Source organism: Hypomesus nipponensis, chromosome 15, assembly GCF_054491055.1.
Source record: "Hypomesus nipponensis isolate SF chromosome 15, ASM5449105v1, whole genome shotgun sequence".
Taxonomy (NCBI): Eukaryota; Metazoa; Chordata; class Actinopteri; order Osmeriformes; family Osmeridae; genus Hypomesus; species Hypomesus nipponensis.
The window spans coordinates 6,765,113-6,793,107 of record NC_140375.1 but is presented as its reverse complement, the minus strand read 5'-3'; the positions used below and the strand labels follow the sequence as shown (position 1 = coordinate 6,793,107).

Genomic DNA, 27,995 nt, shown 5'->3' with positions numbered 1-27,995 from the left:
TAGCACACACGCATACAAATACTCATGCACATACAGATAGACTACCAAGCACACATACACACACAGTGTAGACTAGCTGCAGACCACCCTGCTGGCTCAGTCCTGGCTGGACAGAGTTGAGCTGTGTCCCAGACACCACTCAGGTCTTTAGTGAGGTCCCCTCACCATGTTGTTACCCAACCACCTCTGCAACCCTGGACGGGTCTTAGAATAGTGCCCACCCAGTATAGCATGAAGACATGGATACTCACCAAGCCCTCTCTTCTCCTCTCCCCATCTCTGTTCATCTTTGCTCTCACCAGCTATCTCCTCTCCTCTCTCCCCAGCCCTCCTCTTTATATCTCCTCTCTCCCCATCTCTCCTCTCTCCAGCCCCCCTCTCCTCTCTCCCCATCTCTCCTCTCTCCAGCCCCCCTCTCCTCTCTCCCCATCTCTCCTCTCTCCAGCCCCTCTCTCCCCATCTCTCCTCTCTCCAGCCCTCCTCTCCTCTCTCCCCTTCTCTCCTCTCTCCAGCCCCCCTCTCCTCTCTCCCCAGCCCTCCTCCTCATATCTCCTCTCTCCCCAGCCCTCCTTTCCTATTCTCCTTTCTCCTCTCCTCTGTCAGATATCCTGATAGGGCTTACTGGGGCAGAAAGGGCACCATGTTCCCCTCAGGCTAAATCTGGCTGGGGAGCTTTCTCCCCTTTTGTATTCTCTCTTTCCCTGATTCCTGTGGTATTCTCTGTCTTAAATTTTTCTCTGTATCGATTTATCCCACTTAGTTCCATATGTTCTTCCGGAAACAGACACCCAAATACATGGATGAACTAATCAATAGAGGGTTAAGTCTCTGCGATTCGTACCCCATCCCCATCTCTCGTCTGCGTGATGAGGTCATCAGGAGGTGACAGTAGGGTCTAAGCCCCGACCCCTGACCCCTGACTGTGCCTTATTCAGGCCGTGATGATCCCTCTCTCCCCCTGTGACCTCACAGTGTTCTGGTTCAGCTGTCTGGCTCCATCTAACCTTTACCCCCCGTTCTGCCTGGGAAAGCCTGCTCTGTGGAGGTGACACTCTCTCCTGATGTATTCACACACCAGGGAGGAACCAGTGTTGCGTCGCTGGTTTGCTCAGTTCAGTGTTTTCCGTCTCTCGGCCTCCTCCCTCCCTTCCCCACCCCCTCCTGCGCCTCCTCCTGATGGAAGTCCCTCATTAACAGACTGGGCCCTGTGTTTCAGAGAGCCACTCTGTTTGGCCTGTCCCTCCCTGCTTAGTCCAGGCCCAGTCACAAGCAGCTCAGCCACAGTTTTCCATCAAAACACCAAACCTCAATGGAGCATTCAGGCCTGTTCCTGCCTCCCATAGCCCCTCCCACCCCTCCCCGCCTCTCTCTTCCCACCCCACCCTGCCTCTCTCTTTCCCCCCCGCTCTGCCTCTCTCGTTCTGCTTTCTGTCTCTGCCTCTGGTTTCATACTCTACCCGTCTCCCTCTTCTACTCCTGTACTGCCCCCCTCCTTCTCCCACCTCTCCTCTATCCTTCCCCTTCTCCGTCACCCTTGATCTCCCCACCCTTCACCACCTCCTCTTCACTACACCACACCCCTCTCCTCCTCGTCCTCCACCACCCCTCTCCTCCACCCTCCTCCATCACCCATCTCCTCCTCCACCACCCCTCTCCTCCTCCACCCTCCTCCTCCACCACCCCTCTCCTCCTCCACCCTCCTCCTCCACCCCTCTCCTCCTCCACCCATCTCCTCCTCCTCCACCACTCCTCTCCTCCTCCACCACCCCTCTCCTCCTCCACCCGTCTCCTCGTCCTCCACCCTCCTCCATCCTCCCCCTTCCTCCAGCACCCCTCTCCTCCTCCCCCGTGTCCCAGACAGGGCACCTCTAGCTGAGTGTGTGCTGAGGATTCTCCCCCTCACAGAGGGCTGAGAACCCTGGCAGCAGCTCCTTGCCACGTCCATCACAGGAAGCTTCACTATGCTGCGAGATGGCAACAACAGAACTCGCCCTCAAAATACTTTGTGCCCTTATCGTCTTCTTCATTCCCTGACACTGCTCCTGGTGAGGAATCACAACAACATCGATGTGCCCTTTCCCTAGTGTTTCTACCCCGGTGCGGCGACGTTTGCACGGAGAGTTCCGATTTCGAAGGTTTGTCCGACGCCCGTCTGTGTTATGGTGGGTGTGGTACAGGTCTTGTAGGTTGAGCTCGTCTCAAAGGAGCTTTTCATTCCTGTTCCTGCCTGGCATGTCCCGTTAGCCTAGCCTAGCCTGCATGTTTTTGCTTGTTCCTATGATTCAGCAGCACTAAGGACAACACACCAGACAAGCCTCCTGTTCCGCGCACCTCCCCCCCCCCCCCACCCCAGAAAGCTTGTTTGTTTGTGTGCGCTGGCTTTTCCGTGGCTCCCTGAAGGAGGGCGGGAGGTTTAGGGTGGAGGCCCTTAAGTCGGTTGCTGTTTCTGTTGCTGCTACCACTACGGTAGCTGGTCTCTCTGGAACTTATTACGGCCAGGGTTAGTCATAAACAGGCCATTCAGCTGCCTGACCTAGCCTGCTCTGAATAGGGCGCTCTGTCGCTTGGAGAGAGGGGGGGGGGGTGGAGGGAGAGGAGAGGGGGGGAAAGCAGTCTATCGTCTGAAGAGGTTAAGAGAGAGAGAGAGAGATATGGTGAGGGACAGGGGGTGTATTGTGTGCCAGGAGGTAGTTAGTGAGATGTGAGGTCTCACACTGATACTGATGACTTCTCTCAGCAGTCTCAAGGCCAGCCGGCAAGCTACCTCAACACTTCTCACTCAGCCAGCCAGCCACCTCAGTACAGCACTACACCCTCTCCCTCCCTCCCTCTCTCTTACGCTCTCCCTCCCTCCTTCTCTCTTTCGCTCTCCCGCCCTCTCTTTCGCTCTCCCTCTCTTTCCTTCCTGATCGTTCCCTCTCTTCCTGTTTCTCTCATATTCTCCCCGTCCTACTCTCCCCTCTCTCTCGTTCCCTTTACCCCCCCTCTCTATCTCCCACTCTGCCTCCCTCCTGCCTTTCTCCTACTCTTTCTATCTCTCCCTCTCTATCTACGGTGTACTTTGAGCTCTGAGGTCTTGTTGACATGATAGAGGAGCTCACCTTACTGAAAAAATTGATGACTCACTGATTCTGCTTTAATCAACATTTTGATGAGTTGCCTCAGCCTGGCTGTTAATCAATAAACCGATCGATCATTTCCTGGAAAACCAGGAAAGACTGTTGTAGACCACTTGACCTCTGACCTTCTGGCATCAGTCAGTGCAAGGTACGCCTCACAGGAAGAAGCTGTGTCTTATAAGCTACACCCTAACCTTTCTGCTAGTCCTGTCTGCTATGCAGGCACCTTGGCTAGACTTACAACAGTGGTGGCACTCATGATTGACAGGATGTCAAAGTCTGCCTGAGAGAGAGAGAGAATGAGAGAGAGAGAGAGAGAGAGAGAGAGAGAGAATGGAACTTGCTCTCCACGAGGTGGAAAGAGGGAGGATGAGAGCGAGTGGCAGAAGGTAGAAAGGAGGGGGAAAGAGGTCGAGAGGACAGGCCCAAATGAGAGGGAGGAGGGTAGAGAGAGGCACGTTGGAGGGCATAGAGAGAGAGAGAGGCGTGTTGAAGGGCATCATCCCTGCCTAATCTCTTAATCTGCAGATGTAGCTGTGTTTATACTGGAGTAGGAGACTGCTGCTGCTGTCTGGGGCGGATTAGGCTGTTTATTAGGACAGTCTATATTCTAGACAGGGACAACTAGAACCATGTTACCCTCATAGTCTAGAGAGGGGAGAACTAGAACCATGTTACCCTCATAGTCTAGAGAGGGGACAACTAGAACCATGTTACCCTCATAGTCTAGAGAGGGACAACTAGAACCATGTTACCCTCACAGTCTAGAGAGGGACAACTAGAACCATGTTACCCTCATAGTCTAGAGAGGGACAACTAGAACCATGTTACCCTCACAGTCTAGAGAGGGACAACTAGAACCATGTTACCCTCACAGTCTAGAGAGGGACAACTAGAACCATGTTACCCTCATAGTCTAGAGAGGGAGAACTAGAACCATGTTACCCTCATAGTCTAGAGAGGGGACAACTAGAACCATGTTACCCTCATAGTCTAGAGAGGGACAACTAGAACCATGTTACCCTCACAGTCTAGAGAGGGACAACTAGAACCCATGTGTGTAACATCCCCCATGGATTTCACAGTCTAGGCCTGGAAGATTTGGTTGCCAGACATCACGTTTGTTTGATTTCAAATGGATATGTTGCGCTGTGATGTGGGATATCAGGTCTGTTGATGGTCTATCTTCTTTTGCCTTACAGGTTTACCAAGAAAGCAAGCAGGTAAGTGTCAAATGCGAAACTAAGTTATATAAAGGTTGTGGCTAAGTTGCACGCACGCACACTTGGGACATATTAAGGAACTAAGGAAGCCTTTAGGAGGCCCCGGTGTGTGCTGCACAGAAGTCTTTAGAGTCTCGCGCGCATACACACACACTCATGTGCGCGCACACACACACGCAAACATACACAGTTTTGGGGACAAAGGGTTCCCTCTTCTGAGCTGGCCTGTCTCTGCCTTCCACAGAGAACAGAGGTCTCTCACACAACTCTCTCCCCAGCTTGGAGAACCGTACCCACACACACACACACACACACACACACACACACACACACACCCTGCTGTGAGGCCACTCAGCACAGCCTCTCCTCATCCCTCAGTCACATACTCTCTCCATGATTCATCGGGTCGTCTGCAGCCATGCAGGCTTTGGGTGCACAAGTGAAGCGCTTGTTGTCAGGGTATTTCCCCTTCTCTTGGTGTGACTGTACAGTACGGGTGGGGCGGGGGGGGTGGGGTGACACTGTCTTTGTATGTGGGCCGGTCGAGGATGGGAGTGTCAGGGGTGTCTGTGGAAGATGCTGACACTGTAGTTTGTGTGTGATGATTGGTGGTCTTGGTTTGTGGAGTGGTTGGAGTGTGGTGGTTTGTCGCTGGTACAGGCCTGATTAACCCAATGTGTTCTTTCCTCTCTCTGTGTCTCCAGATCCAGCAGTATTCTCAGCAGAGACCACCCCCCTGACAAGAAACCCAAAAGTGACAAACCGACGACCCCCTCGTCCAATGAGTTTGACCCGACAGGTAACCTCTCTCTCTTTCTCTCATTTTCCTCTCTCCATCTCTTCCCCCGCCCCTCTCCCCCTCCCTCTCCCTCCACTCTCTTTCTCTCTATTTCCCTTCCCTCTATTTATTTCCTTTTTCTCCCAGTCTTACACACACTCGCACAAATAAATTGTTTGGTGATGTAGCTCATTTTGGCACAGCATGCTGGGGCGACGCATGCATGGCGTGTGCTGCAGTTTTACTTGGCGCCCCCTGTGTTCAGCACGTGCATTGCGCCGCTCCCCCTGCTCCCAGCTGCCTCAGCACCAGGGCCAGTGTGAGGGGTCTGGACTGGGTCTTCAGGAAGACTGCTAAACCAGCAGAACCTGCACCAGTTCATCTGGGCCACGTCTAGCATAAGGACCATCTGGTCTTATGGACATGAACAGTTGCGTTATTAATGTGCCACGCTCTGAGCAGTTCCGTGGTCTTAATGAACAGCTGAGCGGCACTTCAACAAGACTGCTCGCACCATACACTTCTGCTCCTTGGTTATCTGCTGCACTTAGTATGCTTTTTGATACAAATCCACAAATGAGAAGTCTGCAAAACTCCTAAATGTAAATGGCCACAGTGACGATGACTCCGGCTGAGCTCCCGGCCTCGTGGCTGAACCCAGGCTGGACTCTGGTGTGCTGGTGACAGTGACCCAGACAGGGTCTCAGGGTCTCAAGGTTGGACTTCCTGCTTATCTCCCGGCGCCTCACGTGGACTCTTAAAGAGGCCGCTCCTGTCAGCAGGAGTTACGCAAGACATCCGCTCCCCCCCCCCCGCCTACTCCAAACACCTCAGGCTCCTTATCTGCTGCTCTGATGGAGTCAGACGGCGGGTGCGTCGACAAGCACAGGCCCCGGCGCTCCTCTGGGGGCTTTACTCATTTCGCCGAGTCAATGTTGACTGAAACATTGTCGTTTTTGAAACTGGTGTCGTTTTATCACCCGTACACATCCTGTTCATGCGTTTCGTTTCAAATGTTTTTGAAGCCACCTTGAGTGCTGGATATTCAGTGAGCAAAACCTAGAAACCCAGCCGGGAGCTCTGCTTGTCGATGGAGACCCTCTCCTGGACTCAGTTTTGACAGCCTCCATGTGCCTGGGGGCACCTCAGAGACTTGGACGCCATCTTTAGCCAGCGTAGCTGCTTGGTCCGCTCGCTAACAGGTGTGTGGGTGCGGCTCACCTGCCTTCACTGCCCTGCTTCTCTTCCTGGCCCTCACCTCTCTCTTGCAGGGCCTCTCCTTCCTCCTCGTCCCATTCCCGTCCTCATCCCGTCTTCCTCCTCATCCCCTCTGCTGTACTGATCATGGATGCTCCGCGGAGTGCCGTGCTTCAGTCTGCCTTAAGTCAGTGAAGCTTGGGTTCATCTCCAGCGATGGCATGAATCCGTGTTTTGCCGGCATGCTCGCTGCGGTGCACGACGAGCAGACATGTTTGATGCTGCGAATGGCTCCTAACGAAGCCTGTCTGTTACCGTGCCGACGGCTACCTGGCGTCCTGGGAGCCCCACTCTTGTCATCTTGTTTGTTGTCTGTGCTCATGCCGTGTTCTACCATTATTATTTCTCCCTCGTAATTCTGTCTTTCTCTCCCTGCCTCTCCCTGTCTCTCTCTTTGTGTCTCGCCTTCCTGGTTTGTGTGTCTTATCGTCTCTGTGCCCCTGTCTGCCGTCCTGTCTCGTGTCTCCACCCTGCCCCCTCGTCCCGCCCTCCTCTCTCCCCACCCCCTCCTCCTGGCTGTGTGGCGTGGTGTTGGGGCTGGGCTTGGCAGGAGCCCTGGTGCAGAGGACTGCTACTGAGCTGGAGGGCAAGTCCTGCGGTAAGACAAGATGGCTAGTGCTGCTGGTGGTGGTGCTGGTGGTGGAGGTGGGGGTGGGGGGGTATGGGTTTTGGTGTTGGAGAGGGTATGTTGCTGTTAGGGGTGTGGATGGGATGTGGGGGTAGTGGTGTTTCTGGGGGTGGGATGAGATGTGGGGGTTGGTGTTGGGGGTGGTGATGGGAGACAGGTGTGGTGTTGGGGGTGTGGATGGGATGTGGGGGTGGTGGCGTTGGGGGTATGGATGGTAGACAGGTGGGGTGGTGTTAGGGGGGTGGAGCTGGTGAGGGGAAGTGTTTGGCCTAGGTGTGGCTGCTGCTAAGTGCAGGTCCCAGGACCAACCGACTGGCTCTCAATCCACATGTGAGGCTGGTTGTGAGGACTGACCCAGAATCTGCACTTAAAGGCAGCAGCCCCCGAGGTCATGTCTCAGCCTTAGCTCCACCTTCCTGCTCTCCCCTCCCCCGACACCAGGCTCTCCCCTCCCCCAGCCCAAGGCTCTCCCCTGCTTGATTGCTTCCCTCTAGATCTGCTCCTCCCCCAATCCTCACCCTGCCACCTCCCTCCCCCACCTCTTCTGCTGTGTTTCCTCACAGTGCACCTACAAGGTCCTGACCCCACCCCTGGCTCTAACCCTACAAAATCCTCGTCCTGACCCCTGCCCTGGTCGTAACCCTGCAAAACCCTAATCCTATGTATAGGTCCTGTGTATAGGGTTAAGGCAGGGTATACCCAGATGCGGATCCCTAACCATGCAAAGCACTGGTCCTAACCCAAACCCTCAGGGCTCAGGGCCTCACTTTAACCTCACAATGTCCAGGTCTCAACCCTACAACGCCCTGGTTCTACCTGCAACTCCTCAGTGCCTTGTTCCTAGCCCTAAGCCTTTCTTGCCAACACAGCCAGGTACAGAGAGCCTATTTGTTTTGAAAAGTGAAAACGCAATAAAGAGAAACGGGAGAGAGAGAGAGACAGAGAGACAGAGACGAGAAACAGATCCAGAGGGGGGGGGGGGGGGGGTAACATGAGTCCCTCGCACCACTAGAGCTGGGTCATGTTTAAGCCCACGTCATCTCTGATGATCTCTAATCACATCTCTTTAATCACATCAACCATCGCCGCTCGTCCAGTATCTCTGCTGACTCCACCAGGACTGACCCGTCTCGTAGAGGCAGCAGGGGGGCCAGCTTCCTGGGGCTCCATGTCTGGGGGGGCCCTGGCTGGGGCCCATGGTTGGGGTGGCTGGGGTGACCATGATATGGGAACCAGTACACACACAGGCCTCTGTGTTCTGGTGCAACCTGTGGTGATTGATGAGAAGGGACTGGTTTACAGGGAGAACAGTGAGCCCTCCTCACCCCTCTCAGCACTGTCAGTTAGAAACACAGAGCAGGGTAGCTTGGACAGGGCCTACCGTGGCTTACTTACTGTCCCCAACACACAGCACTAATCTACACCGCTTGTGTCTGTCTCCTTCCCTCCCTTTTCTCTCTCTCGCTTTCTTTCTCTTGATTTTAATCTCTCCCTCTCCCCCCCCCTCAATCTCCTTCCTCACCAACCTTCTCTCTCTGTCTCTCTCTCACTATGTCCCCCTCTTCACTACCCCACTCCCTCCCTCCCTCCCTCCTTCCCTCCCTCCAGGTCTGGTCCAGAGATGTGTGATCATCCAGAAGGATGAGAACGGCTTCGGGCTGACCGTCAGCGGGGACAACCCCGTGTTTGTGCAGCTCGTCAAGGACGGTGAGAGGCTTGTTACTTCCCCCCGGTCTGAAGTGTTGGAGCTGGAGCTGAGCATGTACTTTGTCTGTGTGCACTCGGAGGAGGAGAGAGGGCAGAGGAGGAGGAGGAGGAGGAGGAAGGGGGCGATGGAGGATCAGGAGGAAGGAAGGATGAGGAGTAGGAGGAGAGAGGATGGGGACACCTAGAATAAAGAAGGAGGAAGGGAGGATGAGGAGAAGGAGCAACATGGTCAGAGGGAGAGGAGGAGAAAGAGAGGGAGGGGAAGGAGGAGGTGGAGGCGAGGTCCAAGTGTTTGACCTGAGTTTGACCGCCAGTTGCGCCTTCATAGCGGCAGCTAAAGAGCTCTTCCTCGTCATCTAGAAAATACTCCAGACTAGACAGGCGAGAGAGGAAGGAAAGGGGAAGAGGAGAAGACAAATCAGAGGGGAAGAAGTGGCGAGGAGGGAAAGGGAGGGGAGAGAGAGAGAAAAGAAGAGCGGAGTGATACTTGGCGAGACAAGAGGGAGAAAAGGAAGGAGAGAGTGCCAGGCAGCTAGCGAGGACGCTGCGCTCTGCAGAGCGCTGGGTCATGGTGAGAACAGTCTCTGTTCTCACGCAACAACCTCACACTGCCCAGCACAGCTGAGAAGAGATCCATCGCTAGTGAAAACTTAGTAGACTGCAAAACTGGGTTAGAGAACCACAATTGTTTTTCCACCGCAGTACTCTCACAATACAGCATGTATTAGTACTACTCCTGCTCCTGTTTGAGGTAGGGGAGATGAGGGGGATCCTGCAAGATAGACATAACTGCTTCTCCTCAGTGTTTCTATCCTGGCAGATATGTGCACCAGTGACTGCTGTCTGCTGACTCTGGATTACTGATCTAGGTTCTATCCCATAATAACCCCCTCTGCAGTGTTGCCGGGACGCAGCAGCAGTGAAACGGGCGCTCCCTGCTCTCTTAACAACTGTTATTGTCAAACAGTCTGACTCTGCACCGTCAGCAGCGCTCCTCGCAAACATCGGAACAAACATTTTTGGGGGGGTGTGTGGGGTGTGTGCGCGGAGAGAGTGTGTGTGTGTGCGTGTGTGTTTACCATCTTCAAGTCTCCATACACACATAGTGGCTCCTTCCTGCTCTGAGAGGTTGGGAAAATTGAGCAGGGAGCGTCTGACACTTCCAGATGCTTCCATAGTTCTCCTGGGGTGGTGTCACTGTGCGGAGTTTCAAACAAAGCCCGGATGTTGTCGTGTTGACAGCCACCTCACTTTCATGGGATCTGCTCTCCTGTCATCAGATTCATTGTCCGTGCTGATGCTGTAATAGTTGTTTTCTGTTTGGGCCGTCATTATTTCTCCCTCTTAACTCTCTCTCTGTCTCTCTCTCTATGTCTCTCTCTGTCTCTCTCTCTCTCTCTCTGTCTCTCTCTCTCTCTCTCTGTCTCTCTCTCTATGTCTCTCTCTCTCTCTCGTGTGTGTGTTTGTTTGCACTGTCCTCTCTGCTCCTCAGATGGGGCTGCCATGCGAGCAGGCGTGCAGACAGGAGACAGGATCATCAAGGTACAGTCCCCCCTGCAGACACCTGGGTCCACCACCTCACACCACTCCTGTTCACCCAAACACGCTGGGTGCGCTTGATTTGGGTGGCCTGGGATTTAGGGCAGCTTCACCCCTCTCAATGAGAGAGTCTCTATTTAAAAGTGTTGAACATCACTCACCTGGCCACTCGACACTGCCACCTGCTGGACAGATTATGCACCATACAGGATATGGAGAGGCTGGTCATGGAGATCCTAATATGTATTATGTTGTACAGGGGATAAACAAGCTGCACTCCTCTCCAGTCTGTAATGTGTGCAGTCATCAGTCAGGATGGCTGCAGTCATCTGACCTATCCAGCCAACAACTCTGTGCGACATGAGATCATGTGTATTTATAGGGAATCTGGTCAGTTTTCAACAAATGGTCTCATTGTGGCTGGTGTTTTCCCACTACAGGTTAACGGGACCCTGGTGACTCATTCTAACCACGTTGAAGTGGTGAAGCTCATCAAATGTAAGCTCTCAGCCACCCCACTCTGTTGACCACCTGGCCCATCCCGTACAGCTGATGAGTTGCCTCCAAACTGGACTTACTGAAGTAATACGTTTGCGAGTGGTTTCCTAACTGTTTTCTCGTCCCTCCAGCGGGCTCCTATGTGGCCCTCACGGTGCTGGGCCGGCCCCCAGGCCTCCCCCAGATCCCCCTACCGGAGGTGGACTGTGACCTGGGTCTGGGCCTGGGTCTCCTGGGGGGGCCCGGGGACCGGTCGTCCTTCTCCTCTCCTCACTCCCCAGGGCAGACGGCTCTGGAGAGGCCCTACAGCCCCCTGGACCGCATCACCCACCCTCTGCCTGCATGGGTGGGTCGCCCCTCTCCTCGTTTCCCCTGTCCTCTCTTCTCTTCTTCCCTTCTGTCACTTTTCCAGGTCATCCCCCCCCTATCCTCCTCTTCTCCTCCTTTCCTCCTGCTCCTTTAACCCTCCGCCTCCGTCTCCTCTGCAGCAAGAGAACAACAGCGTACACAACCAGAAGGTTGACATCCTGCAGAAGATGCTCTTTAAGGAACAGCAGGACCTGCTGGTCAGTACTGTACATTTGTGTTCAAAACAGTAGAGTACAGTAGAGTAGAGTTTAGTACAGTAGGGTATAGTATAGTATAGTATAGTACAGTAGGGCATAGTACAGTATAGTATAGAACAGTAGTCTATAGTACAGTAGAGTATAGTACAGTATAGTATAGAACAGTAGTCTATAGTACAGTACAGTAGGGCATAGTACAGTATAGTATAGAACAGTAGTCTATAGTACAGTACAGTAGAGTATAGTACAGTAGGGTATATTAAAGTACAGTAGAGTGTAGTAAACTGTCGGCTCTGTGTGCTTGGAAGCGTGTTTGCTGCTTGACATGATGTTGATATGAATGAGATGTGTGTGTGTGTGAGGATGTGTGTAAACCATGATGGAGAGCTCTCCATCCGGAGTCCAGCTGAACTGGAGAGTGAGTCCTGCTGATAAGGCTGAGGTCTGTCCTGTGGTTAAGAGGAACAGACGTTTAACGACAGCTTGCACTGAGAGAGAGAGACGAGAGAGATAGAAACACAGATGGAGAAAGAGAGAGAAACACGAATATGCAGGGAAAGAGGGACAGCATGTGTATGTGCGTGTGTGCTTTCTCTCTCCATATTGACCTGTGACCCCCCCCCCTCCTCTGGAGGCCATGAAGGAGGAGTACAGCAGGACCCCGTCCCCCAGGCTGCTGAAGGACATCCAGGAGGCCAAGAAGCACATTCCTCAGCTGCAGGGACAGCTCTGCAAGGCCATGGGGAGTGGGGCAGCACAGGTAACCACACACCTCAACGCAACCTCAATTCAACATTAACTTGACCTTCCCTCAACCTCAACTGAGGACAAAAACTGTTGCGTTAGAGACTGGATTGGTGTCAGGGGGGCGGAGAACCCCCTCTAAAGCAGGCGATGTAGATCCGGTTTAGATCCGATCTGGTTTAGATCAGGACTGAATGGTCTGCTCTGTCAGGTGGGGCTCCAGGACTCTGGGCTGGCGGGAGAGGGGGAGGACGGCAGCCCGCTGGACCCAGACAGGACTCCCTCGTCCAGGGGAGACCCCGTCATGGAACTCTCCTGGAGCAGTGCCAACATGTCTCCTGTAAGTGTCCACTGCCGGATGTGTGTGTGTTTCCGGAAGTGTTCGTGAGTGCAGTCCCTTAGTCTGCCAGTAAGACGCCCAGCTTGCACACCAGCCATAGTTTACCTACAGCCCAATAGTCCGAATAGGATTTCTCAGAAGTATCACGTCTCATATGGATGCAGAACAACCTCAGAAGACCTCCCTCCACAATATCCTCCATTGTCTTGGATCCATTAAAAGTGATCTGTGTTCCTTGGCTGGCAGGTTCCTCGTTTGTTTGGCCCAGGGCCTCCAGAGAGCCTGTACCAGAGGGACTCGTCGTGCCCCAGCCCCAGGACCACTCCCAGGGACAGCTTCACCTCCTGCCCCTCCCCAGATGTGGAGGACCACCCCGACCTGGTACGAGCTCTCCTCCATCTCACCCACACCACCCCAGACTAGACGCTAGACCTGGGTGCCTGTCAACAACGAACGTGACTCCTCCTCGCTTCACCTGACTCCTCGTCCTCAACTCTGCTCTCCCTGCCTCCCTGTCCTCCTTTGCTCCTCCTGCTCCTGCCCCTTCCTTCCTCCCCCTCCTCCTCTCCCGTCCCCTCCTCTTCCTTGTCCTTCTGCTCTCCCCTCTCCTCCTCCCCTCTCCTCCTCCCCTCCAGGACTCCCTGTCCCCCTCAAACGTCAGCACCCCTTCCTCCTCACGCCTCGTATCCCAGATCATTGGTGCAGAGGACGATTACTTCGACTCAGACCAGGAACAGGTGAGCTGTGCAGTGTACTTAGTGGTAGCTGCTGGTCAGCTCAGGTAAATGGGTTTAATGGATGATGTGCCGGGTTAATGTTAGTTAGCATGTGTCGTGCATGATGTGGCAGATGATATTCCAGTTTTCCTGATGCTTAGCATGTGTAGTGGAAGATGTCCCAGGTTCAAGGTAGTTAACAGGTGGATGATGTTGTGGATGATGTTCCAGGTGAACAGCCAGTGCAGCTGCTTCCAGAGCATCGAGCTGCTGAAGTCTCGCCCCGCCCACCTGGCCGCATTCCTGCATCACGTGATCTCCCAGTTTGACCCTGCGCCGCTGGTAAGGCTCCGCCCACCACCTGGTACTCTACTTCCTGTATGCAAAGTACGTTCAGGAAGCAATCCTAGCATTGTGAACATAGGCTCAGAAACATCAGGGGCTGCATGAGGACGATGCTGTTGATCGCTAACAGTGTGTGTGTGTGTGTGTGTGTGTGTGTGTGTGTGTTTGTGTGTGTGTGTGTGTGTTGCAGCTCTGCTACCTCTACACTGACCTGTACAAGCAGACCAACACCAAAGAGACCAGACGAGTCTTCATGGACCTCCACACCTTCTTCATCGAGCGCGGGGCTGTGAGTCTGGAGCGTCCACCACCTCACCTCCAATGATCCTGTGTGTTTGCCAGCGGTTTGTTTGAAAATTCATCTAAAACCTGTGCTGTTGTTTTTCTGTGTGCAGCACTTGAAGGTAGCTGTCCCGGAGCCCATGTCCTCAGACCTGGGTGAGTGTTTGGCTCGGTCTACCTCTCTCTCCCTCTCTCTCTCTACCTCCCTCTCCCTCTCGGTCTGCTGTAGGAGATCTCAACTCAGTAATCATGTTATCATGCAGTATGTCTATAGTGACCTATGTGATTCTATGTGTGTTGTGTGTGTGTGTGTGTGTATGTGCGCCTGCCAGACCGGCGGAGGACAGAGCTGATTCCAGAGGAGACTAACAGACAGTATGTCCAGACGCTGCAGGACTCCCTGCTGCCAGACGTGCTGAAGCTCCTGGATGACTTCAGGTATGTCAGGACCGCCCCCTCACCTGTCACCTGGGCTGGGAAGCACCATATCATGAAACGCTGGGTACTATGGCAACACAGTCATTATGGAACAACTTTTATATATCCCTACAACACGTGTATTGATGTATACTCTTTAATAATTGGAATATGTTTTAATCAGCTGTAGATCTAAGAAGTAATGGTGTTGCTAGCCGTGGTTAAGGTGTGACTGGTGTGTGCTGCTTGTGTGCAGGCAGAAGCGGGGTATGGGCCTGACCCTGGCCGAGGGCGAGCTGGCCAGACTGGACACAGAGAGGGTGAGGGACAGGGTCGCCCTGGAGAGAGAGCGCTCCTGCGCTGAAAACATCCTCACCAAGATAGACGAGGTCTTGTGAGTACCACACACGCTAACACTCGTGGATACACACACACACACACAGACACACACAGACAATCTCACCCACGCACATGCCACACACACGGTCACAGACAATTTTACACACTCACAATCCACACACACAGTCATACATGCAGACATTCCACTCACACATATACAGACAATCTCTCGTAACGCACACACACACACACTCACAAACTCACACATGCCACACACACACACACACAATTGCACACATGTATACACACCCAACCAGAGGTTGATAGAAATCCACAGTCACACCCTGATCCCTCTCTGTGATTGGCTCACACCCCTCCATGTGACACCTCTTTTCCCTTTTATTTCCAGGGTGACCACTCAGTCGACGGAGGAGGAGAGATGGTGAGTGTGGTCTCCAGGATGGGGGGGGATCACAGGAACAGCTACAGCACTCTACTAATAATGACAAAAAAGAGCCAAATGGATATTTATATACACACACACACTCTATGGTCCAGAAGCCACATTGAACATATCATTGGGGAAAGCCAAGCATTCTGTGACATCTCAAGAAGCTTTTTGGAACATTGTCATACAGTGTATATACAGTTGCCTTTTTTTGGTCCAGTATTTTGACGTCTTCCAGCTTCACCACAGCATGTGTTTGATAACAAAACAATCCCTCACTTCACTGGAAGGACAGAATGGGCTTCTCCTACGTACAGTATGTACGTTTATTGAGGTTGTACTGTCACACTGCTCTGTCTCTGTCTCTCTCTGTCTCCCCCCCCCCCCCCCCCACACTGAGGGCGCTCTATACACCGGGCGCCAGCCTCTTCATCTGAAGATCTGGGTCTTAGTACACGTGTCATCACCACTAGGCCTGTGTGTGCAGGGTGTGTGTGAAGTCGCCCCTGCATGGATCCATAGGGGAGAGGAGGGGAGTGGCAGTGGAGGGGGACAGGCAGGGCTGCGTGGGGCGCCATATGGCCCCTGTCGCAGCCCAGATGGCACAGGGAGGAAGACATCTTGGGAAGGAGGAAGCGGCCGTGGCATATGCTCTCAGCGGCATGTCACTCGTGGCTCGGCACACATTAATAGCGCAAGCTGCTCTGCGTTCGTTGATCCGAGGATGAGAACAATTGAACATGTCGGCCTTGTTGCTGCTTTTGTCGCTGTCGTCGTTGTCCAGGCAGCTTTGGTCCAGGCTTGTGCTTACAGGCATCGTGCAGGACACGGCTCCCACATCTGTTCCCTTCCCCCCTCGTCCACCTGTCCTGCTGCTCACAGTCCCCCTGGATAAACACTGGCTCGTCCTTGTTGTTGTGTTGCAGCACTACTGTACAGTACGTGGTTCTGACGTACATGAAGCACCTTGGGGTCAGGGTGAAGGAGCCCCGCGCTCTGGAGTCCAAACGGGTCCGCATCAACTTCCTGCCCAAGATCAAGGTAGGAGGACCTGCTCACGCGCCGTTCACCCTCACCCACTCAGGACTCCCCCCTCACCCACTCAGGACTCCCCCCTCACCCACTCAGGACTCCCCCTTCACCCACTCAGGACTCCCCCCTCACCCACTCAGGACTCCCCCCTCACCCACTCAGGACTCCCCCCTCACCCACTCAGGACTCCCCCCTCACCCACTCAGGACTCCCCCCTCACCCACTCAGGACTCCCCCCTCACCCACTCAGGACTCCCCCCTCACCCACTCAGGACTCAGGACTCCCCCCTCACCCACTCAGGACTCCCCCCTCACCCACTCAGGACTCCCCCCTCACCCACTCAGGACTCCCCCCTCACCCACTCAGGACTCCCCCCTCACCCACTCAGGACTCAGGACTCCCCCCTCACCCACTCAGGACTCCCCCCTCACCCACTCAGGACTCCCCCCTCACCCACTCAGGACTCCCCACTCAGGACTCCCCCCTCACCCACTCAGGACTCAGGACTCCCCCCTCACCCACTCAGGACTCCCCCCTCACCCACTCAGGACTCAGGACTCCCCCCTCACCCACTCAGGACTCAGGACTCCCCCCTCACCCACTCAGGACTCCCCCCTCACCCACTCAGGACTCCCCCCTCACCCACTCAGGACTCCCCCCTCACCCACTCAGGACTCCCCCCTCACCCACTCAGGACTCAGGACTCCCCCCCATTCTCGCCCTGTCAGCCTCTCATCCTCACCCTCGTATTATACCCCCCTCACCTCACCCCTCCCCCCCCCCTTGTAATGTGTCCATCCCTGTGGTCAGCAGAAGAGCATTAAGCCGGAGAGAGAGGGAGGGGAGGAGAAGGTGAAGAGGCCCAGGTTTCCCAGCATCCTCGGCCCTCAGCGCAGACCCAGCCGCATCGAGTCAGCAGTCGGTCAGTCTGGGTGGATCATCAGAATGATGATGATTGTTATTACTATTACTATCATTTATGTCCAGGCTGTGAACATCTCATTTTCTCAGGCAAACTCACTGTCCTGTGGGGAGAATCTGTAAGGATATTGATAGCTTCTTCCTGTCAATGTTTGTGCCTCTGTGTGTGTGTGTGTGTGTGTGTGTGTGTGTGCAGTAGGCAAGGCCCTGGACGGAGGTCGCCCACGGCCCCAGAAGCAGCTGTCCCAGCCCACCTTGGGGGGCTGCGACCCCCTGGAGTCCAGCCGTCTCCGTGGCAGCCAGTCCAGCGAGGGCTCGGAGCTCACCCACCTCTCCTCCCCCTGCACCTCCTCCCCCTGCACCTCCTCCCCCAGCAGCGCCTCCTATTGGGCTGGCTCTGACTGCAGCAGGGAGACAGAGCTGGGTGAGGCTTCCCTGTCTTGCTGGTTCCCAGTCTAACATGGGCTGGACTCACAGCTGTCAGTCCAGCAGCCCACTGGTGGAACCTTTCAGTGGAATGGATGTCATTTGTAGCTTCAGAAATAGCTTTCCTACACTTCTACATAGTGTGCATCATGTATAGTTTGTATAGATATACCTATTTGTTTCCTCCTAAGCCATCCTCATCCTCTTTTTCTCCTCCCTTATTTCTCCTTCTCTTCCCTTCCTCTTCCACCTTCTCCCTTCCTTCTTCTCCTCCTTCTCTTCCCCCTCCTCCTCTCCTCTTTTTCTTTCTTCTCCTCCTTCTCTTCCCCCTCCTCCTCTCCTCCTTGGCGGGACGCCCACCTCAGCTCCCTCCAGGCTCAGTGAGGGTCTGCAAGCTGCAGACCAGGAAGGCCTGCAGTACCCTGCCAACACGCACTTTGAGTACAGCCTCTCCCCCTACACCCTCGACCAATTACAAGAGGAGGACAGGGAGACGGACAGGTAGGGTCACCAGACACATACCAGCACAGCGGTTGGAGGCACCTTGTGTTTTACTAAGTAAGAGAAAGACTGGATCTTTGTGTGAGCATACTTTAGATTAGAGGGTGGTAAATGGAATCCTCGTGTGTTTGACAGAAGTATACAGTGTATTTGCCATGTAGAGGAACTTTAGAGTACTATAGACTCAGTGTAAACTTTCAAAGTCTGAATCCTTTGTGGTGGTATAGGTGCTATTAGTTGTGTAGTATTAGTTGTATTAGGTGTTTAGTTGTGTTCATGGCTGGTGTTCTCTGCAGGGTCCCAGAGGGAGGCACTCCCAAGGCCCTGAGGAGGTGAGATCTGCTGTGCTCACTGGGATCTTTACAATGGTCAAATGTCATGTTTAGGCTTGGTAAAAGTTTGTTTTTGTGTATTCTCCTGTTCTCCCATACCCTGCTCTCTCCAATCCTCCCGTGTCCTGTCCTCCCCAGGCTGGATGTTCTGGGTCTGGTGGAGATCCAGAGCGAGGACGACCAGGGGACGGACTCAGAACACGACCCTTTGACCTGGCAGCAGCTGGTGAGCCGGGAGGTCCTGGCTGGCCTCAGGTCCCACGAGATCAAAAGACAGGAAGTTATCAACGGTGAGGACAGGAGCGCTCAGCTATCTGTGAGGGCAGATTGATTTGTTCTGCCATACTGATGACGTGCGTTTCTACCCTTTTTCTCTGTGTGTGTGTGTGTGTGTGTGTGTGTCTGCTGCTGGTGTGTGTGTGTGTGTTTGCACAGAGCTATTCTACACTGAGCGGGCTCACGTCAGGATGCTGGGTGTTCTGGACCAAGTGTTCTACCAGAAGCTCTCCAGAGACTCCATTCTGCCCGCTGCTGACCTGAGGAACATCTTCACCAACCTGGACGACATCCGGCAGCTGCACGGTACACACACACATATGCATCACGTTACATTTACATGTAGTCATTTAGCAGACGCTCTTATCCAGAGCGACTTACAGTAAGTACAGGGACATTCCATGTCAGTCACATACCAGACACCTTTACCTAAAGTGACAAGTAGTGCATACAGAAAGAGCACCAGAGGATCAGTGAACATAATACACACACACACACAAACTTGAACACACACAGACAACTGCACATGAATGAATTCACAAATAGATATGCACACACATGCTCTAATTCTAAATGTCCCTTATGTGGTCCCCAGTCTCCATAAGTGAGCAGATGACAGCAATGCGTAAGAGGAACGAGACCTCAGTCATCGACCTGATAGGAGACGACCTGCTCTGCTGGGTGAGTACAGCTCTGGAGATCTCTGCCTCTCCCGATATCTGACTCTGATCTCTGCCTCTCCAGATATCTGACTCTGATCTCTGCCTCTCCAGATATCTGACTCTGATCTCTGCATTTCCAGATATCTGACTCTGATCTCTGCCTCTCCAGATATCTGACTCTGATCTCTGCCTCTCCAGATATCTGACTCTGATCTCTGCCTCTCCAGATATCTGACTCTGATCTCTGCCTCTCCAGATATCTGACTCTGATCTCTGCATTTCCAGATATCTGACTCTGATCTCTGCATTTCCAGATATCTGACTCTGATCTCTGCATTTCCAGATATCTGACTCTGATCTCTGCCTCTCCAGATATCTGACTCTGATCTCTGCCTCTCCAGATATCTGACTCTGATCTCTGCATTTCCAGATATCTGACTCTGATCTCTGCCTCTCCAGATATCTTACTCTGATCTCTGCCTCTCCAGATCTCTGACTCTGATCTCTGCCTCTCCAGATCTCTGATCTCTGCCTCTCCAGATCTCTGACTCTGATCTCTGCCTCTCCAGATCTCTGACTCTGATCTCTGCCTCTCCAGATCTCTGACTCTGATCTCTGCCTCTCCAGATCTCTGCTGCAGCCCCCAGTATCGCTCAGGACCCTAACTAGTGCAGGGTTGGGGTGGTATTGGGGTTGGGGTTAGCTTTGAGGCTAGGGGTGGTGTTGGGGTTGGGCTTTGAGAGACTGCTATGATGCAGTCTGGAACCGCTTCATTCACTGTGAGATGAACCAAGAAGTTTAGAAGCTTGTCATTTTACTCGCTCCACTGTGGCAAAGATCCCCCTTAGGGACCGCTACTGATTGGTCAGCCGGGTGGAAAGACTGTTACTGATTGGTTGACAGGCTCCACCATGGGGGGGCTATTGATTGGTCATCACGCTGGCTGGCTGGGGCGGTACTGACCCAGATGTGGTGGTGGTGGTGTGTTCCAGTTCAGTGGGCCGGAGGAGCACAAAATCCAGCAGGCTGTGGGGACGTTCTGCAGCAACCAGCCCTTCGCTCTGGAGATCATCAAGAACCGGCAGAAGAAAGACTCACGCTTCAACTCCTTCATTCAGGTGAGCCGTGTGTGTGTGTGTGTGTGCAGGTGTGTGTGACTGAGGACTACTGTGTAGTACACACCAGGGCCTCCTAAAGGCTGCCTCAGTTCCTTAATATGACCCAAAGTCTGTATGTATGTGTATGTGTGCACTTCAAAGTGAGGTGCAAAGGTTTAAAGATAAATTGACAGCATAACATAACAGGGATGATTTTAAGTATTGTCTAATGTGTGTGTGTGTGTGTGTGTGTGTGTGTGTGTGTGTGTGTGTGTGTGTGTGTGTGTGTGTGTGTGTGTGTGTGTGTGTGTGTGTGTGTGTGTGTGTGTGTGTGTGTGTGTGTGTGTGTGTGTGTGTGTGTGTGTGTGTGTGTGTGTGTGTGTGTGTGTGTGTGTGTGTGTAGGAGGCAGAGAGTAACAGACTGTGTCGGAGACTGCAGCTAAAGGATATAATTCCGGTGGAAATGCAGAGACTCACCAAATACCCTCTGCTGCTGGAGAATATTGCCAAGTACACAGGTACTGCACCCTAAATACTACACACTTTATACTGCATACAATGTACCACCCATTACTGCTGCAGAACATGGCCAAGTACACAGGGACACTCACACTAGACCAGGCTAGTCAGACATTGTAAAAAGCTGCAGCGCTCTTCCAATGCCATGCCCCAGGGCTGGCATCCTCTGTGTCCCAGTGACCCAGCTAGGCAGGGGGGGAGGGATCGTGAGCAGGGGGGGGAGGGGATGAAGGGGGACGAGGGAGCGGGATATGGACATGTGAGGACTGGGGAAGGGGGAGGATGGGGTAGTGTGAGTAGGGGGGAGAATGAGCAGCATTAAATGAGCGTAAATGAGCCCCGTAAAAATAAATTTAAGATAATTCCCTTTCATGTGCAAAGCTATCACATAAAAAAGGATGCATGATTGTAGTCTTTGTGCACCATCCCGAATCAACCAATCAAGACCAAGAGGTGTCGTGACTAAAAGCCATAATCTAAGCTTCACGACAACAACAACAGCTCGTGTGTGTGTGTGCACAGCGTGTCTGTAAAAACACAGATCAGTCTATAGAACCAGGAGTTTAATAGTGTGAGATTGGCTGACTGGCGGGCAGGCTGTCTGGCTGGCAATCTGGTTGGCTGGCTGACTGGCTGGACGCCAGACATCATAAGTTAGCACTGACCTCTCTGCTCCACTCCATAGACCCTCCCTGCAGCCTGGGGAGACAGTAACACACGCCTGGGAAGCGCCTCGCGTTATTGGGCCCATCAGCTTAATCTGGGGTTGGGGAGAGGAAGGTGGCGGGTGGAAGTGTGCGTTTATGTCTCAAACGGCAATAAAGATGAAGTATAGACGGCCATTAGAGCCTGTTAATGCGGCCGTGTTCTCCAGATCCAGCTTGATAATGGTGCAGTGTTAATGAGCGGAGGACTGGGCCATGAGCTGGATCTCACAAGCAGCAGAGAGAGGTCTGAAGAGGAAGGCTCACAGGGAGGAGAGGGCTCTGGTGGGGAGAGAGGAGGGTAAGCCCTCCTCAGGTCCGCTTCAGCCTCGACCTGGTCCGGTCTTCCTGCGGCGGGGAGCAGGACAGACCAGAGGCAGGGGGTGGGCTATGTGTGGGTGTGTCGAGTGCTCGTGTGTTGAGTACGGGTGCGTTTGTTTCCGTGTCGCAGACAACCCTGTGGAGAAGGAGAAGGTGAAGAAGGCGGGGGAATGCTGCCGGAGAATCCTCAACCACGTCAACCAGGCCGTCCAGGAGTCTGAGAACAAGCAGGTGCAAAAGAGTAGTGGCCAGGGGGAGTCTCCACCCTCGCTATGCTCACTCTCTTCTCTCCTCCACCTCCTCGTTCCTCCGTTACCCCGCTCACGTTCTGCCTATCCCCCCCTCCTCTCTGTAGAGACTGGAAGACTACCAGAGGAGGCTGGATCTGTCTTCCCTGAAGCAGACGGAGAACCCCATGATCCTGGAGCTCAAGGTGAGATGTTCTCCTCACCACCGACGCCTTCCTCAAGCTCACTCACTGGGGGTGGACACCGCGGGTTTGTTAACCCTGACAACTGCTAACTCGTCCCCGTGACCTCACTTCCTCCTTCCGTCCAATCAGAACCTGGACCTGACGAGGAGGAAGATGGCGCACGAGGGTCCGCTGTCGTGGAAGGTCAACAAGGACAAGACCATTGGTAGGGGCTGAGCTCATGGATCGTAGTGCGCAGGCGGGTTTAGGAACTTCAGACGTCAGGCTAAGAGAATATATAAACTTGCACTGTTTCAACTCGGTCTATCTCTCCTCCTCCATGCCTCTTTTCCTCCTTCTCCCCTCTCAATCCTCCCCTCTTCTTTTCTTCTTTTGTCCCTCCCTCCCTCTCTCCCTCCCTCCTCAGAGTTGTACACTCTGCTCCTGGAGGACATCCTGGTGCTGCTGCAGAAGCAGGATGAGCGTCTGGTCCTCAAGTGTCACAGTAAGAACCTGGCCGGCACCTCGGACACCAAGCACATCTTCAGCCCCGTCATCAACCTCACCACCGTGCTGGTCCGCTCCGTCGCCACAGGTCCGACACTGGGGGTTTTTGTGTGTGTGCGCCTGTGTGTGTGTGTGTGTGTGTGTTTTTGAGAGTTTGAAAGCATGTTGCTCTGCGCGTGTCCTGACTCACCATCTCACGCCTCTCTCTCTCTGTATGTCTCTCTTTCTCTCTGTCTTCCCTCTGCATTTTCTCTCCCCTCCCTGTCTTTCTCTCTCTCTTTACAGACAACAAGTCGTTCTTCGTCCTCTCCATGTCGGACAACGGAGCCCAGATCTACGAGCTGATGGCCCCCACTGTTTCAGACCAGAGAACGTGAGTCCCTCTCCCCATCTCTCCCTTCACCCTCTTACTATAGACTGAAGGCTGTTCTCTCACTGACGTGTTGTTCCACCCTTTCTCCGCCAGGTGGCAGCGTCTGATCACCCAGAGAGCGGATGCCATGAAAGTCAAACCCCACAGTGTGATCCCCTTACCTCAGCCCGAGTACGCTGGTTAACTCTCCCTCTGTCTTCATATCCAGATGACAACTTCAATCTGTTCCTGTACACAACTGAATCTCTCTTTATCCTTTTTATCCTTTTTTTTTTTTTTTGTCTCTCCCTCTCCCTTTTTGTTATTCTCTCCCTCTTTCTTCCTCTGTGTAGTGGAGAGAGAGATGGTGTGGAGATGATCACTGCAGGGATTTCCAGACTCACTAAGGACCAAGATCGCACCTCCACTGGAAGCACCACATCCACAGGTAACCCGACAACGTGTTAACCCACTTAACCCAACCAGTGAACCCACTGGATCTAACGAAGACGTGAACTCGACCACTCGAGGTGTAACTGACTGGATAGCTAAGTAGACAGCTCACCTCACTAACTAGCTGGTTCCATAGCTAGACACCTGATGTGATGCTTCCTCAGTCAGGCAGTGTGTGTGACAGATAGATCCAGCCCACCTGCCTGACCCTGTGTGGTGTTTCTGTACCCAGATAAAGAGGCCATCTCTGGCTCCAGCGCTGCCCTCCCCAGCCCTCTGCCAGACAGGGCCCAGTATGGAGGGGTGGGGGCCGAGGAGGAGGAGGAAGACTTTATAGACCCAGAGCAGTCTGACAGGCTGTCCTTCCTGGGCTGTGTGGAGGCTAGGGAGGCCGACAGCCCCGGCCCCTCACCCTCCATGGCCGATGAGGCTCTCAAGACCTGTAAGTCACCGTGCCCTGTGTGTGTGTTTGTGAATGCAAGAGATTGGTGTATAGACCGACAGCTATTTTGACGATAGCTCTGACTGTGTGTGTGTGTGTGTGCCTCAGTGTCGGCCCTGAAGCAGGTTCTGGTGACCCAGCTGATGTCCCAGGAGGCCAGCGAGCGTGTGCAGCGCTCCACCGGGGCCCGCCTGCTCCGGACCACCTCCCTCCGCACCCCGGTAGACAGCCGGGCCCGGGTGCCGGTCCACAACGGCTCGGACAAGGCCCGTGGGCCACCGGACGACCCGGCCCAGGACCTGGGGTCTGGGGACACGGGCTTCTTCGACTCCCCTGAGGACTATGGTGAGTTTGGAGCCAGGTGTTTGGTGGGGTGTTGTGGTAGTGTGTTGTGTGCATTCTAACTCCCCCCCCCCCCCCCCCCCCCCCCCCCAGCTGGCTACCTGGTCCTGGAGGGCTACGGGGGTCCGGGGGAGAGCTCCACCGAGGACGAGATCTCCGCCAAGCACCTGGGTGTCTCGCGGGGCTGCGCCGGGGATTCTGGGATCAGCCTGCGCTTCTCCTCGGCCTCCCAGGCAGGAAGCCTGTCATCCTTCAGCAGACTGGTGCTGTCTCACCTCCGGAACCTGCAGACCAACCTCAACCACCTCAAGGCAGGCTGCCGCACACAACATGAGCATGTTTAGGAAGTAGAGGCTTTTAGAATGGGGAATCTTTAGAATGGGGAATCTTTAGAATGGGGAATCTTTAGAATGGGGAATCTTTTAGAATGGGGAATCTTTAGAAGGGGTAATCTTTTAGGATGGGGAATCTTTAGAATGGGGAATCTTAGAATGGGGAATCTTTTAGAGGTAGAATGTTTTGCCGTAGGATTTTTGGGATGCAGAATCTTTAGAAAGTCTGATTGATCTCTAATGTAGAATCGTTAAGATTGTACAAGTGGATTCTAATCTTGCTGGGTTGAGCCTCTGTGATGCTGGTCAGAGGACCTACATGTTGTTCCTTTGTTCTAACAGTGTTCTGTGTGTGATGTTTCTCCCCCAGGAGGTGGAGGCCAGGTACCACACCCTGTTACGCCCGCGGCCAGAGAGGAGCTCACCAAACCCAGACCAGAACAAAGGTTGGGGGGGAAAGAGCTTCTATCCACCAGCTTTTCTCCATGATAGTCTCACCATGTCACATTGTCAAGCATCTCTCTGTCTAACTCTGTCTCTTTTCTCTGTGTCTTTCCCTTTATCTCTCTCTTTCTCTCTGTCCCTCTGCTCTCCCCAGATAAGAGATAGTTCGAGAGGTGGGAGTTCAGACAAAGGATTGAGTTGCTACTTCCTGTGTCGTTGACCCAGACTTCCTGTATAAGCTTGTCCTCTCACTGTTGAGCCCCTCCCTCCGCCAGCGTCGCCCATGGTTACCACAGAGCACGAGAGACTGAGCCCGAGAGAGACAGTTGGATGGAGGAGCCTCTCAGTAACCCCTCCTTCCTCATCAGCACATGGCAATCAGGGAAGAGGGATTGTCCCAAACCCCGCCCCTTACATCCTGTCCCCGCCCCCCTACCTCCCTGCATTTAAAGAACAATACCAAACTGTAAAAACTGTGTGTTTAGGATATATATATGAAACACAAGAAAAAAACAAAGGAACATTTTTAAAGATAATGTATTAAGATTGTTTTGTTTTTTTTTTATCTTAAGATGTATTTATTTTATCTCTTTTTTTGTCTGTTTTCATAAGCAAGTGTTTGCCCATGCTGCGTGCATGTTTCAGGTCATGTGATGTGGTAGCTAGATTGGCTGAACCTCCAAACCCCCAAGGGGGGGGTGAGAGAGCATGCTACCCCATGCTGAGTGCATCTGCAGCAGTCTGGACTGAGGTCAGACACAGAGGGAAGTGTTCTAGACGTTCATGGAGACCAGGCTAGTGTTCTAGACTGTGAGTTTCCTATCCTGTGATGGTGTTGAAGCTCTAATATCAATTCCAGGATGGAGTTGAAACTGGTATGAAGAATCAGAGGTTCTGATCTGGTCTTCAGTGAGTTTCTGCTCTATTTGTAGTTGACCCCCAACCACCACCACCCCTGATGCCCCGGTCCCCCCCCACCCCCCCCCCCCCCCAACCCTCCTACACACCACCCTTGACCCCCCTCCCTCCCACCACCCCTCCAACCCACCCTGCTCACCTCATCCCCCAGGCTCCAGTACAGATGCACCAGCTTCTACTGGTATGATCTGAAAAACCCTAACATCACAGAGTACATAACATTTCCTGTACAGATGATTGAGTTTGGAAGGCTATGCATACTGTATAACTTTAATAATAATAAGCAAAACTGAAATAAAACAGTGGCCTGACACGTTGAAAACATTGTTTCTACTGTTTGTCTTGAGTTTGTTGTAAATCTCTTTCTGATTGCAATGTGAATAAACCAATCAGAGAAGATAGTTTTCTTGTAACAGTCATGCATGGTATGTTTGTCTCAACCTAGAGTTTGACAACATGCACACAATCCTGACACTTACAACATTTGGAAAATATGCCCCCTATTGGTATTAACCAACAGGGGGCAAACTTCCCCTACCTTCCAGACAACTCCAGCCACCCTACACACACACACACACACACACACACACCCGAAGCTGCAGTGGGATCATTGTGTTGTTAAAGACACAGCATTCAGAGGGAATGTGAGGGCTCCTGTGACCAGGGGCAACGACTGCAGGGTTGCAGACCAAGAGGAGGGATTTATTAACAATCCTGTCCAATTCACTTAAACGCCTAATAAAGCATACCCAAAGTCAATTGAAAGCTGTTCTTAAACAATTTGGAGTACATGGCATGGTTGTGGTCTCTTTTGAAAGGTGACTCTCAAAAGTTCTTTCTTTTTTGACTAAGAGTAGCTTGAACACAATATATTTCTTCCTAAATTTGGTTTTGCATACAGATGCCTGCAGATGTCTTTAGGGGGTGGTATTATCTGGAAGAAACAATGGGGCCACAGCCTGAAGCCTAACCTAATCCAAGTCAAAGGTTGAATACAATTCCACAATACATGAATATTTTACACGTTTTTCTAAGGGTACATCCAGTCGTATGAAAGTGCACTTTAGAGACTCCCAAAGGACCATTGCTAAACCTGTACATTGTCTTCAGAATTTCATCGGCTATACAGTCAGCAAGTTCATTTTTGAAACAATCGAAGCCAAGTGACATGTTTTTAACCAAGACAGAGCTGATGGGGGTACACATTTTGGAAGCCACCTGGTAGGCTTTAGAAGGCTATATTCAGAACATGGAGGCTCCTACTGGGTCAAATGAGGTGTCAATCAAAGGTCAGAGTGCAGTGGCCATTTTGACACCAACATATTTGAAGCTGTAATGCAGTGGTCAAGTAACAGTGGTGATCAAGTAGTGTAGTAGTAATGTATTAATAGAGCAGGTATGTATTTGTACTATAACTAACGTAGCTCAAATAAAATCTAACTATATAGCAATAGTAAAGTATAAAGTATATTGCAGTCATAATTTTGACCCCTTCTGGAGAGAAGTGGAAACCGAGATGATCTCATAGTGTTATTTAAGGGCTCTTTTAATGAAGTTGGCTGTTAGACCAAGTCCTGCTTGATGTTACATTGCTGCTGGAGAGGAGCGCTGAACGACCTCCAGTCAACACTTCTTCTGCTCTTCTCCCTCATACTCCTCCCCTTCTCCTGCCGCTCTCTCTCTGTCTCTCTCTCTCTCTCTCTCTCTCTCTCTCTATCTCCACATCTAAAGATGTGTTTTCTTTGAGAGGAAGAGAAAAGATGAGAGTGAAAGGGACAGTAATTGATTGCCACGTTCTCCACACGCACCTGTCAGCCAGTTAATTGGAGTGTTGAAGACAAAGAGGAGCGAGGCCTCACTCTCATCACAGCCCTTGAGGAGGACAAGACGGCACTCTCCTATCCACCCTCACTCTCTCCTCCATCTCTACCGCCTTCTCTCCTTTATCTACCACCCATCCTCCCTTTCTCTCTCCTTAACCCCTTCCCTCGCTCTCTTCTCAACCTCTCCTACCTCCCTTCCTCACTCCCCCCATCCGAAGCAATTTAAGTTATG

General features: G+C 52.8%; 1 protein-coding gene across 9 annotated transcripts in view; it reads left to right on the top strand.

Annotated features, from left to right (window-relative positions):
• arhgef12a (Rho guanine nucleotide exchange factor (GEF) 12a) overlaps positions 1–25,993 on the top strand; it is a 30,281-nt gene extending 4,288 nt beyond the window's left edge. Inside the window, exons 3-42 of one of the 9 annotated variants that reach the window (XM_084674312.1) lie at positions 4,322–4,342; positions 5,047–5,141; positions 6,928–6,975; positions 8,614–8,712; positions 10,205–10,254; positions 10,692–10,749; positions 10,881–11,095; positions 11,238–11,315; positions 11,950–12,075; positions 12,271–12,399; positions 12,646–12,780; positions 13,035–13,136; positions 13,347–13,457; positions 13,651–13,749; positions 13,856–13,898; positions 14,075–14,180; positions 14,416–14,553; positions 14,908–14,940; positions 15,873–15,987; positions 16,790–16,901; positions 17,097–17,324; positions 17,692–17,827; positions 18,124–18,159; positions 18,298–18,449; positions 18,595–18,741; positions 19,031–19,116; positions 20,090–20,215; positions 20,598–20,712; positions 21,869–21,969; positions 22,094–22,171; positions 22,301–22,376; positions 22,578–22,745; positions 22,943–23,030; positions 23,124–23,201; positions 23,363–23,457; positions 23,695–23,904; positions 24,013–24,249; positions 24,340–24,557; positions 24,949–25,024; positions 25,177–25,993. In XM_084674312.1, the coding sequence (XP_084530438.1) occupies positions 4,322–4,342; positions 5,047–5,141; positions 6,928–6,975; positions 8,614–8,712; positions 10,205–10,254; positions 10,692–10,749; positions 10,881–11,095; positions 11,238–11,315; positions 11,950–12,075; positions 12,271–12,399; positions 12,646–12,780; positions 13,035–13,136; positions 13,347–13,457; positions 13,651–13,749; positions 13,856–13,898; positions 14,075–14,180; positions 14,416–14,553; positions 14,908–14,940; positions 15,873–15,987; positions 16,790–16,901; positions 17,097–17,324; positions 17,692–17,827; positions 18,124–18,159; positions 18,298–18,449; positions 18,595–18,741; positions 19,031–19,116; positions 20,090–20,215; positions 20,598–20,712; positions 21,869–21,969; positions 22,094–22,171; positions 22,301–22,376; positions 22,578–22,745; positions 22,943–23,030; positions 23,124–23,201; positions 23,363–23,457; positions 23,695–23,904; positions 24,013–24,249; positions 24,340–24,557; positions 24,949–25,024; positions 25,177–25,187 (4,375 nt within the window). In that variant the 3' untranslated portion in view covers positions 25,188–25,993. The remainder of the gene's footprint in view (positions 1–4,321; positions 4,343–5,046; positions 5,142–6,927; positions 6,976–8,613; positions 8,713–10,204; positions 10,255–10,691; positions 10,750–10,880; positions 11,096–11,237; positions 11,316–11,949; positions 12,076–12,270; positions 12,400–12,645; positions 12,781–13,034; positions 13,137–13,346; positions 13,458–13,650; positions 13,750–13,855; positions 13,899–14,074; positions 14,181–14,415; positions 14,554–14,907; positions 14,941–15,872; positions 15,988–16,789; positions 16,902–17,096; positions 17,325–17,691; positions 17,828–18,123; positions 18,160–18,297; positions 18,450–18,594; positions 18,742–19,030; positions 19,117–20,089; positions 20,216–20,597; positions 20,713–21,868; positions 21,970–22,093; positions 22,172–22,300; positions 22,377–22,577; positions 22,746–22,942; positions 23,031–23,123; positions 23,202–23,362; positions 23,458–23,694; positions 23,905–24,012; positions 24,250–24,339; positions 24,558–24,948; positions 25,025–25,176) is intronic. The other 8 variants (XM_084674316.1, XM_084674313.1, XM_084674315.1 and 5 more) reach the window with 8 other exon arrangements.
• Positions 25,994–27,995: the final 2,002 nt, after the last annotated feature.